At 33.2% G+C, this 13,149-nt stretch overlaps 1 protein-coding gene across 2 annotated transcripts in view; it reads left to right on the forward strand.

Moving 5' to 3' along the window:
* Positions 1–13,149, forward strand: part of LOC105329747 (meiosis inhibitor protein 1) — a 17,403-nt gene continuing 4,254 nt past the window's right edge. For both annotated transcript variants that reach the window (XM_011431113.4, XM_034455101.2), the window contains exons 1-17: positions 1–309; positions 1,833–1,880; positions 2,161–2,234; positions 2,323–2,428; positions 6,657–6,857; positions 8,539–8,748; positions 8,868–8,913; positions 9,346–9,416; positions 9,511–9,610; positions 10,228–10,362; positions 11,081–11,278; positions 11,476–11,620; positions 11,964–12,118; positions 12,362–12,486; positions 12,582–12,672; positions 12,751–12,862; positions 12,969–13,014. In XM_011431113.4, the coding sequence (XP_011429415.3) occupies positions 72–309; positions 1,833–1,880; positions 2,161–2,234; positions 2,323–2,428; positions 6,657–6,857; positions 8,539–8,748; positions 8,868–8,913; positions 9,346–9,416; positions 9,511–9,610; positions 10,228–10,362; positions 11,081–11,278; positions 11,476–11,620; positions 11,964–12,118; positions 12,362–12,486; positions 12,582–12,672; positions 12,751–12,862; positions 12,969–13,014 (2,101 nt within the window). In that variant the 5' untranslated portion in view covers positions 1–71. The remainder of the gene's footprint in view (positions 310–1,832; positions 1,881–2,160; positions 2,235–2,322; positions 2,429–6,656; positions 6,858–8,538; positions 8,749–8,867; positions 8,914–9,345; positions 9,417–9,510; positions 9,611–10,227; positions 10,363–11,080; positions 11,279–11,475; positions 11,621–11,963; positions 12,119–12,361; positions 12,487–12,581; positions 12,673–12,750; positions 12,863–12,968; positions 13,015–13,149) is intronic.

Consider the following 13,149-nt stretch of genomic DNA (forward strand, 5'->3'; position numbering starts at 1 on the left):
TCTTCAATTCTAAGAGGTGTCTTTAGTGGCGAAGAGTTGAGGCTACCTTGTCGTACGTAAAAATTACGGCAATGAACCAAAGAGAAAACCACAACTTCCACGGTAACACATGGAGTTACACAGTTCCTCACCGCAAAGAACGTATCTGTTTTGCCTGCTTGACGGAAACTTTGGAAGATGACGCCATGATCATGGTCAAGAAAAGGCCTGCTTTAGCAGAGGCGCTTCATTTAATTCAACTTCAAAATTTCATCGATGATTTGCAAAGCAATATTGAAATAGCTGTCCATTTTACATTTGTACTAATAGGTAATTTAAAGATGTTATTCAAGACATATTTCTTTTTCTCTCGTTTGAAAATGACAGTCTGTGGGTGTTTGATCAGGTTCGGATCCAGTATATTTTCAAGAGGTGGGGGTTCACCACCTACTTTTATTTAACTTATTTATGATATTCATAAATACTTCAAACTGTTTATATTCATTAGAATGAAACATATTATTTCTTTTAACGATGCCGAGTACAGAACAGGAACGCACGCTTTCGCGCAGCGTTTCATTTGTATTGTGACGTCATCTTTTTGCTTGGTTGACGCCATGGCGTGATAGTTTCAACTGCAGATATTCAGCGAAATTTTTGAAAATAGCTCGTTTGATGCGTAAAATTGAAACCATATTGTGGAATAAACATAAATGTCTCGAAGTATAAGCTACATTTGGGCTCGGGTCAAAAACGTAAAGAGGGTTCAGCAAGCCTATCCCTTTGTCACGTTTTTTTGACCCGCCTAAATATAGCTTAATTCATATATTTCAAGACAGTAACCATGTATTTTATATTAATGACCCTTAATATGTAATGTTATATATTTATTTATTACTTTAATATGTCTGAATGTTTTAATAATACTATAAAGATCACCATTTCCGCCTTTGTTAAATAAAAAATAGCCATTATCTGACAAATCTGGGAAATTGGGCATACAAAAAACAACTTTGATCTTTATTTGACCATTTGATGCCTTTTAGCAATAACTTTAATATGTAGAACAGAAAAAAAAATCCCTAGGGCAGAAGTTTAAAAAAAATGTAAAAAATGTGCAAAATTGATACATTTCAAGCAAAATCACATAGGGTCCTATGTTAAAAATCAACCAACTTTGAGATGACCTCTTAAACGGTGTGGTAAATGTCTTATTTTTTTGTCTTAAAATAATAATTATATCAGTAGAAATTCATGTAAAAAAATTCATTCAAAAATCTAGGGCAGAACAAATTAGACTCGGCCTCGTTAAGTTAAACTTAATAACTTTGAAATTCCAGGAAGTTGGGTTGTGGGGGATTGTCGGCCAAGTTTGAAACCACACTTCCCTAAGATCTGTGCATGTATTTTATTTATGTTTACTGTGAAGAATGTACTTATTAAGGTTGTATAAGTAAAATGTGGTAGGCTAATTACTAAATTCTTTTAAATTTTATTTTTGTTATTCTGCATGTTATAAAGGACAAGTTAAGCTGCAGAATGTTATTAGGTTGTACTGAAACATTGAAAAAAAAAAGATTATTGATGCCAGTCATAAATATGCAATGTAAATTGTAAGATATTTGATATTTAAAATCTTTTAAAATCTTATACATACTTGCCTAGATGCTTGCATTGAAATTTTGATTTAGCCAAAATTTGGTAGAAGAAAACATCTTTATACAATCACAGTTACACAATGTACCCCATATCTATTTAGAGATGTATTACAAAAAATAACATTAACAGATGAATGAAAAGATTAGCTAAGTATTTTATCACATTCTGACATCTGGTCAAGTACTTTATTTTAGATTTGATGGAAAGTTCAGAATCATCATTTGCCTCGAGTGCTGTTGAAGGTAAATATTTTAAGATAAATTCATCATAATTGATATGTTTCATTATTTTCCTATGAAAATATTGACCATACTTTTTTAAATAAAAAAAGATTTAAATGATTTGAATTATGACAAGTATCAATAACATCTTTTCATGAGAAGCAAAATATTCTTATACTAGATAAATCTACTTTGAGATACTATGGTATATTTCTCTCAAAGAAGTTGTGAATGTAAAAGGAAAATGTTTTTTACCGTATATACCGGTACTCTAATTTTAATTATCTTTCTAACTACGCAGTTTTTCTGAAACTACTCAGCAAAATGGATTCTCGAGATTTATTGGAGAGTGTCTTAGATCACATACAGAAGAAGGTTGTAATGTACATTTGTTGGTTTTCATTCTAATCAGGAACACCTGACTTTTCTTCTTCAAACATTACTTTTACTTCTTGCAAAACAGATGTTCCATACAGAGAACCCGAAAGAGTCGCTGCCCCTGATAGTCCTGTTAGGCAGACTGGTGAAAACCTTCCCTCCCTTGTCAGGGATCCTTTGTCAAGAGTATGGTAAGACTATATGAACCGTTGTATGAAAGCATTGCAAATGCCTGGTATTTTGATTTTAATGCAATGCTAACAAAAATATACCAGGTAATATGTTTTCAAGAATGCAATGAAGTTTATTAGATATCATTCAATTTTAGTTTTGATTGATTCTCAAAAGTTACACTGAAATGATTCTATGATGATTCATATATGCATGGTTTTGATATTTTCATTGCTTGATTTAAAATAATTATTTTGAGCATGAAAGAATGTTTCTCTGTTGAGACAGAGAGATCCATGCTATAGAATTTTATACACCTGTGAAGACCATTTGAAAAGTTTTTCCTGTTTGAGTCTGATACTTGTACCATAAGGTGTAGAGCACTAAATGTTTAGTATTAAAAGTCTGAAGAAGACCAAAATCAACAAACCTATAACATACCATTTGAATCTTAAAGTAGGAAAATTTTAAGCTGTATGTGCATTTTACATGTAAATATGCTGTATTGATAAGAATGCCATTCCAACATGCATCGTTTATACCACCAGGGACAAGAACTTGCATCATTTATAGAAGTTCATTTTAGACCCATGTATCAATCAGTGGCCAGTGTATCCTTAACAAAAACAGCCTAATGCTTTATCAGAGCAAATCTGCTGATACAAGATGAACTTGTATACATTTAAAAATCCTGCTGTGTATATTGCATACTGTGATACCTTGCTAATTATGTGAGTAATGCAAAATTCCAAAATGTTTCTGGTCTTGTAATTTACATTACCTATCTCAATGTCAGGGAGTATCTTAGCACAGAAAACACCAATATCTTGTGATACAGGTAGTTAATTTTATGTAAATGTTCTTACTTTTGTTATATCTCCCATCAGTTTAGATGATTATAAGACTTTCCAGAAAACTAAGCATTATTATTTATCAATTTCATTATAATCAATTTTTTGCTCTTTTAAGAAATATGTTTGAGTCTTTAGTTCATTGGTCATAGGCATTTGGCTAGTAAACAAAATATCATGTTTTTGGCAACAATCATTTTAGGCTAGCTCAAAGACAATTCATTTGCATTGTTTCAGTCCACACAGCTGAATATAAGTACAAGCTTATGTTTTTTTCCCATATGCACAGGTTGATAGAATTCACTAAATGTAAGTTTTCTAAAATCCCATTCATTCTAGGTGCTATATTGTGAAGGAAAAATAATTTTGATACATTTATAATAATAGGTAACATGCTGAAATAAGCACTGAGGATTAATTTTTTTAATACCTGGACATAATGCATATTTGCAAATGCAATTTTCTGACAATTTTCTGCATATTGCGGTGCATAATTTTTTTCAGCAATACATGTATATGATCTTCATTCCACAGTCAAGGATGACTCAACCTATAGTTTCCAAAAAATGTTTTTGAATATGTTTTTCAGGGTGGTGCAATGACTTCTTTAATTTGTATATATGTTCCTGTCATTCACATTGGAAATTGTGTGGCCTAAAGGGTGTGGCTTCCAATAATTCACAAGTAAAAAGGACTAAAATTTACTATTTTTTTACAACATGAAACGATTTTATCATTTCAAATAACAACTTAAAAATCCACTACCGATAATCTATAAGATTGGCACTTTCTATTCCCATAAAATCTTTTGAATGATTGCATATTTTCTTGTTTGATGCTTTTTGGAGAAAAAAATGTTTCTTACAGTGTATCTTGTCAATTATGACTTTTGGCTGCATGTTCAGTCAAACTAAGTAAACTGGTCTTTCATTTATCATGATGAAACATTATATAGCCTTGAATGAACTACACAAATGCAAAGCCATTCAATATTAAAGATAAATGAAATTTAAGAAGAGTCTAACAATATGACATATTAATACCAATCTCTGTCACCCTTTGCCTCGTTGCAGAATTTGTATTAATTTGAATATTAGTAGTTGCGTCAACTAATCAAAGGTTGTACAAAGCATTCTTATGAGAAAAGGATTCTTATTTGGTAGGATAAAGGTGAAACCATTTTCAAAGGAGAGATAAACATAATTTAACATCTGATGAAAAACCACGGAACTAGAAATACCAATATTTACACCAAAGCTTCTTCATGTTGTAAAGATTCCAAATTATAAAAAGCATGACCCCTCGACCAAACTTGAGGCCTCATGTGAAATTCAAAGTTAGATATGGATTTAAGAAAAATGTTCAAAAATCTTCTTCTCAAGAAATACTATGCTACATTTTGTGAGATTACAAGCATCCTCAGATATTGTAGATTCTATTAAAATTATGACACCCAGACCAATACTAGGGCCCTAACAGGGGTAGAAGGGTCAATTTAGAAATACATGTATATGGGAAACATGTTTAAAATCTTTGAATTCTTCTCAAGAACTACAATGCTACAATTTGTAAGATTACTATGCAAATTTCGTACTTAAAAATTTAGTTATGTTAATGATGTGGCCCATGGGCCTCATGTAGATTTATTTAAATAAAGAAAATGAGTTTTATGTGTAGTTCATACTAATTAATGCTGTTAGTAAATGTAAAATTGGAAATGTTTAAGACATAGTAATTTTTATAGATGTGTATTTACATACACATAAAGCCTTCAAAAATCATTGCTCTTGATTCCTCTTTTCAAGTACTGTAAAACTATAACTGATCCAGATCAAAGGTTTTTTCTGTATTCTGTCTGGAAAAGTAACAAAACATTAGAAACATTCTGCAGACAGCATCCTTCGAAATGGCAGGCTGCTAAAATTAGCTCTGTGTTTTCTGATTATCTGATGTGATCTTTATGATTCTGAGAATACTGAATTATCAGGTGATATTCCACTAATGCATGCCAAGAAAAAGAGAGATCTTTTAGAATGCTTACGATCATGGACCATTCTGCTGTACACTTGATGGAGTAAATGTGAATTAATTCAGACCAGTTCAGTTACAGTTTATGATGAGTACATTTACATAGGGCCCATGGCCTTGCCTGCACCTAAGAGGATGCATTGGGAAGAAAAGTATCTCATTAATACTTATGAAATATTTGTTGTTATATCAATGACCACTTAGACCATGTAGAAATCATTTTAATCCAAATATGATGCTTGCAAAAAATCTACTGTGGAACAACTTAATGTATGTATTAATAAATTCAAGTCCTTCAAACTTCTTTTTTTATGATATTGAGACTATTTCAATCGGAGGCAGAATCAAACTCATGTCATGTCAACATCTATAACAGTTGAATGATGAATTTATAATGCTATCAACGCAAGAACTTTTCATTCCAATTGTGATGTCCAGATTTTGGCACAAAAGGGACATATATATGTATTGAACCTGTCAGCCAGAATGTCAGTCACTTGCTAGACCCAATGTTGTCTTATTATCGATAATATCTTGGAAACCTTTTGCTTGATAGACATCAAAATGGCACACTGTTACTTTCTTTAGAGTAACTGACGCCAATTCAATTTGAAATATCAAGAATCATGCAAACTACTATGGACATCAACTAGTAGACTCATTGCAGTCCTCTTGACACCTTAGGAATCCTTTGCCTGAAAGACGTACATCAAACTTGTACCCCCTAGCTTATGGGGTCATAGGTCAAAGCTCAAACCTTTCTGAAATCAGCTGTTGTATACCCAGTGTCTTACGATTCCTTTGCTGAACAGATAACATTTTTTTTTTCACAGGTATCTCTTATAAGGAGGAAAGGAACCCCATTGATTAACATTGTCAAAGATCAATGGTCAGCTACTCTAACCATAGAAGGATTTGATCCTTTAGTGCCCTCTGAAAAAGTTAATCCTTGTAAATATTGCCACACGCAGGAGATGGGGAGGGGGACAAAAAATGATGTGGCTTTCATGCACCAATGTAGTTTGATCAATGGGTTCCTTTACATATAATCGTAGCAAAGACAAGAATATTTAATAGAATATTATAGATAGGTAAGCACTACAACCTTCGGCACATAAATGGGTCATAGTCTTTTCTTATATTTCTGAAAAGCTACTTAGGATGATAGATATACCTGTAAGTATGAGGTTTGCTCCATCTTTAGGGTATTCTTTTCTAATCTTTGGTTCCTTCTAGTAGACAATTATTCCTCTGTGTGCTGCAGTATGTCATTCACAAAAGTAAGAGATATATGTCATGAGAATATTTTGTTGTGCAATGTTTGTATTTGTGGAGCCTATATTTTTGTTGTATAATACTTGTATTATAGAGCCTATACTGCATGGCCTGATTAATGGCCTCAGTCTCCCAGACGAGGACGTCCAGAGTAACACTGTCTACCTGTTCGTCTACCTGTTAGTGGGCCCCTGGGAGGCACTTGTCCCAGTCAGTATGCAGCAGGCCCTGGCCCAGGAGCTAGTATGTCTCCTGCACACAGCCAAAACACCCTACCTTCTCAGGAACCTCATGGGTAAAGCCTTCTCAGAGTTTTATATGCTGTTCAAGTAACTCTTTGCCTGTTGGTTTGTTTATTGATTGCATCCATAACTCTTTGTAATTCAGTTTGTACATGAAGAATACCAATTATTTTGGTTTATTTATTTTTTTTATGTGTTCTGAATTTTTATTGATGGAAAGAACCTTTTGTTACTTTATTAGCTGACAACATTAAAGGTCTACTTGCATACACACTTTTCACATCCTTTTCTTCTGAAAGAATGTAAGATTAGGTTAGGTTCATTTGCTCCCTTCATCCAAAGTCCAAAGGTCAAAGACAAGGCATTTACAGGCAAAGACCAGATTTATAAAGGGTAAGGGACAAAAAAGCAGGTGAAGCAAAGATTTAATATGCATTTTACTTTACTTACCTTTTACTTGATTTTGTGACACCTTTGCAATAATATGTTTGATGGATATGCCACTATTTACAGTTTGAACAGCATATCATTTAATGGGTTGCAGAGGAGTAGGGCGAATGTTGAATTACATTTATACTCCATTGCCTTCAAATCTTTCAGCATTTTTGCCATCAAAATTTTAATCTTTTGCTCCCTTGCAAAAAGTTGAAGGCCCCAATGAAATGCCATAGGTAAGGTGATAAACCACATATATTACCAATTTACCATGTAGACATTGAATACATGTCTCTCAGCAGTGACAGGTTTGTATGAAATAAATCTGTAAAAGTCCTTTATTTGATTCCTTTCATTGAGTTTCTTCATTCTGGCAATGTTTTTAATTAGAGTTCTTTTTACATAGAATAGCTAAGGCTGTCAAAATGCAGAAGTTAACAGAAGTAAAACATTCAGAATCCAGTCTTGTTTCTTGTTACTGCTTCTTGATATTATCTCTTTTTTGAATGGAAACTAATGCCAATGAATGCATAACATGCAAATGTTTAATGTACTTCTGTTGAAGGATATAGAAAAGCGTAAACAACAGGTGCTAGAAGCAGTAAAAGCAATGATGCAGATTAAAGCCATTTATTTATTTTAAACTGCACGCAGTTACTGCTTAATATGCCTTAAAGTTGTACATGCAATTAAATACATGTAGCTCACCTGAGTTGAAAGCTCAGTATAGCTTTTTCTGATCACCTTTTGTCTGGCAACTCTGTATTTTTCTGTAAACAATTACAATTTTCACTTCTTTTCCAGAACCACTAATCCAAATTTAACTAAACTTAGATCAAGGCATTCTTTGATGAAGGGGATTCAAGTTTGAAGATCTTTTTCAATAAGATCTACTTTACTAGATTGTCAAGATGTTATTTATTTGATACCATAAAGCAGATTTGATCAATCGAAGTTATGGCTATCGTTGTTAAGGTGAGTGAGGTGGCCTCTGGGCCTCTTGTTTAAGTTACTTAGAAGAAAATTTTTGTATATCATGTTCAGTGAAATTAAGTGTATATATAACCAATCATTTGATGCCATGATATACTTGTACACAATTGCTATCTCTGGGACATTTCAACAATTATACTCTGTATCAACATGAGTTAACTGATTAAGCACAAGAAATATTGAATTAAAGATATTATAGATTATGTATTTATTTACACAGTTGGAAGTGGCTTTATTTGAAGCTATCTGTAACTTTTAAACGGACTAATAATTGTTGCTGAAAATTTGACCTGTCTTTGTTTTCAGCCTTGCTGAAAAACTTGATCAGCAGTGCAGAATTGACAAAAATTTTGATGACCCTTGACCTGAATAATTTGACCCTTCTGACCTCTCTCAAAAAGCTAATCATCAGCAAGGACTCTGACCTTCAGAGGTCAGCATTGTACGTCCTCTCCTGCATCCTATCATGGGACAGAGAAGACTATTGCAGTGCAGTGATAAACTCGGACATCATCGGTACTACTACATGTATTACGTTGCTATTTCTTGTTAATTTGATTTTACTGTAATTGAATTGAAATCTTTGATTAAGATGGATAAGAATAATCTTATTACCATTTTGACATTGCATTTAGAGTTCATGTTTGAAGCTTTGCATTGTCAAAGCCCAGACCAACTAAAGTAAGGCATGCTTAATTTGTTCTACATGTTTTTGTTGGTTTGTTTAACATCCTTGATGCATAATTTTGCCTAGCAACTTTTACATTTGGACACTTTATAACTAAATTTATTTAATGTTTGATTTTTTTTATATGTTTTGAGCGTTTACTAAACTTTTTTTAAATTACCGATAGGTACTGACTTGAACAATATCATTTGCAATTAAGACAATTTGTCAAATGATTTTGACATTGGTTGTCTTGCTGTAAGCATTTATTAAATTAGCTTTCATTCAGGAACTCACTGACAGAATTATTTGCAATTAAGACTAATTTGCCACAGCATTTTATATGTTCAGAAATTTAATTGCATATTATCATGGCATTTAATTCCTGTGTACCAATTTTCATTAAAAGTGAACATGTAAATCTTAGAGTACTTGAATATCCTCAGATTTGTTCTGGATTGTGTAGAATCCCTGTGTCAGTTTGATTTGTTCTACACAAAATGCCACGCTGTCTATGGTATGTATTGAGTATCAATCACAATTTAAATCTATCGCCTTTGTTATAACCACTATCTAAATAGAAAGTTTGATGATATGCTGTTCATTTTCAGGACTAGAATCTCTATTGTACGCCTTGGATAGCCTGCTGGGAAGAAAGAATTCAGAGCTCTGTAGAACAGCTTTCTCTATCTTGGCAACTCTTTTGACAAGGTAAAGTTCTTCTTCATGTTCATCAGAAAAGCTATTTTGAGGGATTTCTTTGTGATGTGCATTTCCTTCTTGCAGTTTTAGTCTCTATTTTGAGATAACATTTAACACATTTTAGTGCATTTTATTTAGATTTACAAGAAACAACTAATTGCAACCATTACTTTCCAGAGCACATATTTTTGGGCAGGTGTCTGGGCTTTTTTAAACTTATTGATAAATCTAGGGTTATGATCCATTGCCAATTACCTACCAGTTTGTTCTTTAATTAAAGTTATGAAGTATTGAATTTTATTATAAACTTTTAAACCATTAGTTAAGTATATGTACATTTATTATATGTTAGGTTTAAAGAAGGCTTATATAAGATTTTTGCAAATAGGGTTAATTTTGCCTGTGTTAATTTTGCTCCCATTGTCAACATCGTACATAATAACAGTGCCTAATTCACAGTGATTATTCATTGATGGTGAGTACCTTTTGATCAGGTTCACCAAGTCAGTGAGAAATTTCTTTTGCAAGGGTGATTATGCAAAAGCACTGGTAATTAACTATGATATATGTACGGACTAGGGAATGAAGTTGTATAGTCTATACCAATTATTATACATTGTTTTCAGACAGCCCAGTAATGTGCCCCTTTTCATCAATGCCTCCTCTGTGAATTCCTGCCTCCAGCTGATTGGTCAGGGGGTAAAGCAGCATCACCCGGAGGTTTTCCTGACCAGCTTACAGTCCCTGTCAGCCATTATCAGGTCAGTCCTATATACACGAAATTCACCCATGTTTATTGCATGAATTTTTAAAGTGCTAAGCATAGCTCAGCGCTTTATTTTCGTTAGACTTCTGCTTCCGGTGCATCAAATAACTGCCCCCTATAAGTAGAATTATACACCATTTAAACTAGTTAGAGAACCATTTTCAGGGGTTTACGCACATAATTGCACGGGCTATTGTGAATCTAAAATATATTTGGGCTATTGTTAATCTAATGTGCAGGGCTTACGTACATAACTGCAGGGGCTGCCACAAAGTGATAAGGAAATAGTACACATACAGAAACTGAAATATAGAAAAATCAAATCGATTCTTTTTAACCAAGCTTGCACAATGTAAATTTCCTTTTGAACCAAGCTAGGTTAGTGCTTTTCAGTACTATCAGTACTTTGATTATTAAATATGATCTATTGTGTAAAGGACATAACGCTAATTTTTTCTTAATACAGTAAAACTCAATTTTGCTTCATTATAAACACACATATAATTCACTATATCCGTTAGCTTCATAATGTTTTAAACCCATGGGAATGAAAATCATTATAAGGATCAATTTATTATATGCATGTTTGCTATAAGCGTGTTTTACTGTATATGATAAAGGTGTTACGTCAAAGTTAGAATACATATGTCATATTATTTGTAAAAAAGGATCAATAAGTCAAACTAATTTCTCTTTATCTCCATTTCATCAAGGAAATCGTATCTACTTTTACCCATTCCATTCGAAGAGTTGGAGAAAATACTTAATCTAATGATCAACAAACTCTTAAAAGCAGAAACATCTTTAAGCTCAGCGATCTTTGAGGAAAAGGAGGGACATAAGGGCTTAATAGAAAACAGACCTTCAGATCCTGTAGAAATTGCTGCACTTATATATGGATCCTGCATTCAGTGTGTACTTGGCCATTGTTTTACTTATCTTCTTTAAATTTTGGATTTCTTATTTGTCTTAAATTACATGTTCTTGGTTATAAATAGTAGATGTTAACTTTGCAGTGTTAATACATGTAAATGTTTGTATTATTGATCACAGACATTGTAAAAAAGAACAAGGTAGTGAGCATTGATTCTTCTGATGCTCCCTGTAGGTTGGTGGAGGAGTGCTGGGATGACCCTTTGACCTGCACCACCAGCTATGTGTCCCCAGACTCACAGCCCAAAGAGACCTCAATACAGCAGTTCAAGGATTTTATTGTCAACTCCTTTGTAGTGAAAATTGTACCGTTAGTCATGGTAAAAGTCTGTTATATTCAATAGTCCTGTACAAAATAGAAACAATAAAAATAATTTGCTATATTTCAATTGAACATTGCTTATTTGAATTTCATTAAAATGGGGGAAAAAGCCACCATGTATTAATTGGAAATACATTAAGTGAGAGTCTACAAAATAATCTTTTACATTAATTGGTTATTTCTGCTATATTATTGTAAATGGGTTGGGAATATGTAACATGTATGTAGGATCTGATCAGATGGATTTTTATGTATTTTATCTACATTGCTAAGAAGAATGTGAACTATTACAAAAAATGAGTGGGCTGGCTTGTACAGATGATGATTTTTTTATTCTTCAGAGGAGTATTGACAAGGGAGGTAACCCTGTGTTGTGTAGACAGCTCCAGAAGCTGCTGCTGTCGCTGTATGGTACAGACAATGACAGGTGCTCCCAGGTCCTGCTACAGCTGACCTCAGAGGGACTCCTCTCTACTGTCATCAACAGGAGGGCACAGTCTGTACTCACCAAACTAAGTCTTTCCCATAGCTTTTGTTGCAATCATTAACTTAAAAAAATATCAAGCGTCAGTTTTTAAAAAAAAACTATATGTTGTTATAATAACTTTTAAGCAAGTATAGCTGATAAACGCATGTTAGCAATGAACATTTTGACATTTTTACTTCCATGTTCTGTTTTAGAACTATATCAGAGCCTTACTTTTTTAGTTGTATGCACTCTGAGTATTTTGATTTCCAGTGTTGCTGAGATGGTAGAGGTAGAGGACCAATTCTTATTACAACTTTGTCATGTTTTACATGAAGAGGACACCCCAGAGATCCCATTCCCTGCCTGGGTGGACAATGCCATTCACAAGCTCAAACGTACTTGCATAAGGTTCATTTAGTCTGAGATTGAAATACTGAATTCTTCAATTGTTTAGATGCATGTGGATAACTTTCATTTACATTATTTTTAGATTCTTTGCAAGACTCCATTCACCTCACCAGTGAAGACACCAGGAATCTTTATGTATTCTTGATTTACCATATGTGTAAATTAGATGATATGTAAGTATGAGTCTTAATTTTTTTGTATTATTTCATGAAGCAAATATGACATTCTTTTGTGACTATCTTATTTTCCAGACCCCTGACTGGAGAAGAAATTCTTGAGATCATCAATAATTGTGTCGGGAGTATGTATAATCCTACCCAGTTTTCTCCCTTGACAAAGAAGCAACTAGTCTTTCTTTGGGCTGTGGGTATTTCATTCTTTTCATTAATGATTTGATGATTGATATGTTTGGTCTCCAGATATTTTATCTGCATGAGCCAAAAAATTGAATATTTTGATTTGACTTTAGTTTGCAGTCTCCCTTCTCCAGAACAACGTTGATAAGAAAAGCCCTGGTAAGTACCTGAACTGTGTGTAACCTCAGAATGATTTTAACAGCTGACTCACCATTTTCATTAAACTGTAAGGTTGTGCATGTTTGGATAGTTGTAAGTTTTGGTTCAGCCAGCACTTGAAACTTCACTGATATA

Source organism: Magallana gigas, chromosome 7, assembly GCF_963853765.1.
Source record: "Magallana gigas chromosome 7, xbMagGiga1.1, whole genome shotgun sequence".
Taxonomy (NCBI): Eukaryota; Metazoa; Mollusca; class Bivalvia; order Ostreida; family Ostreidae; genus Magallana; species Magallana gigas.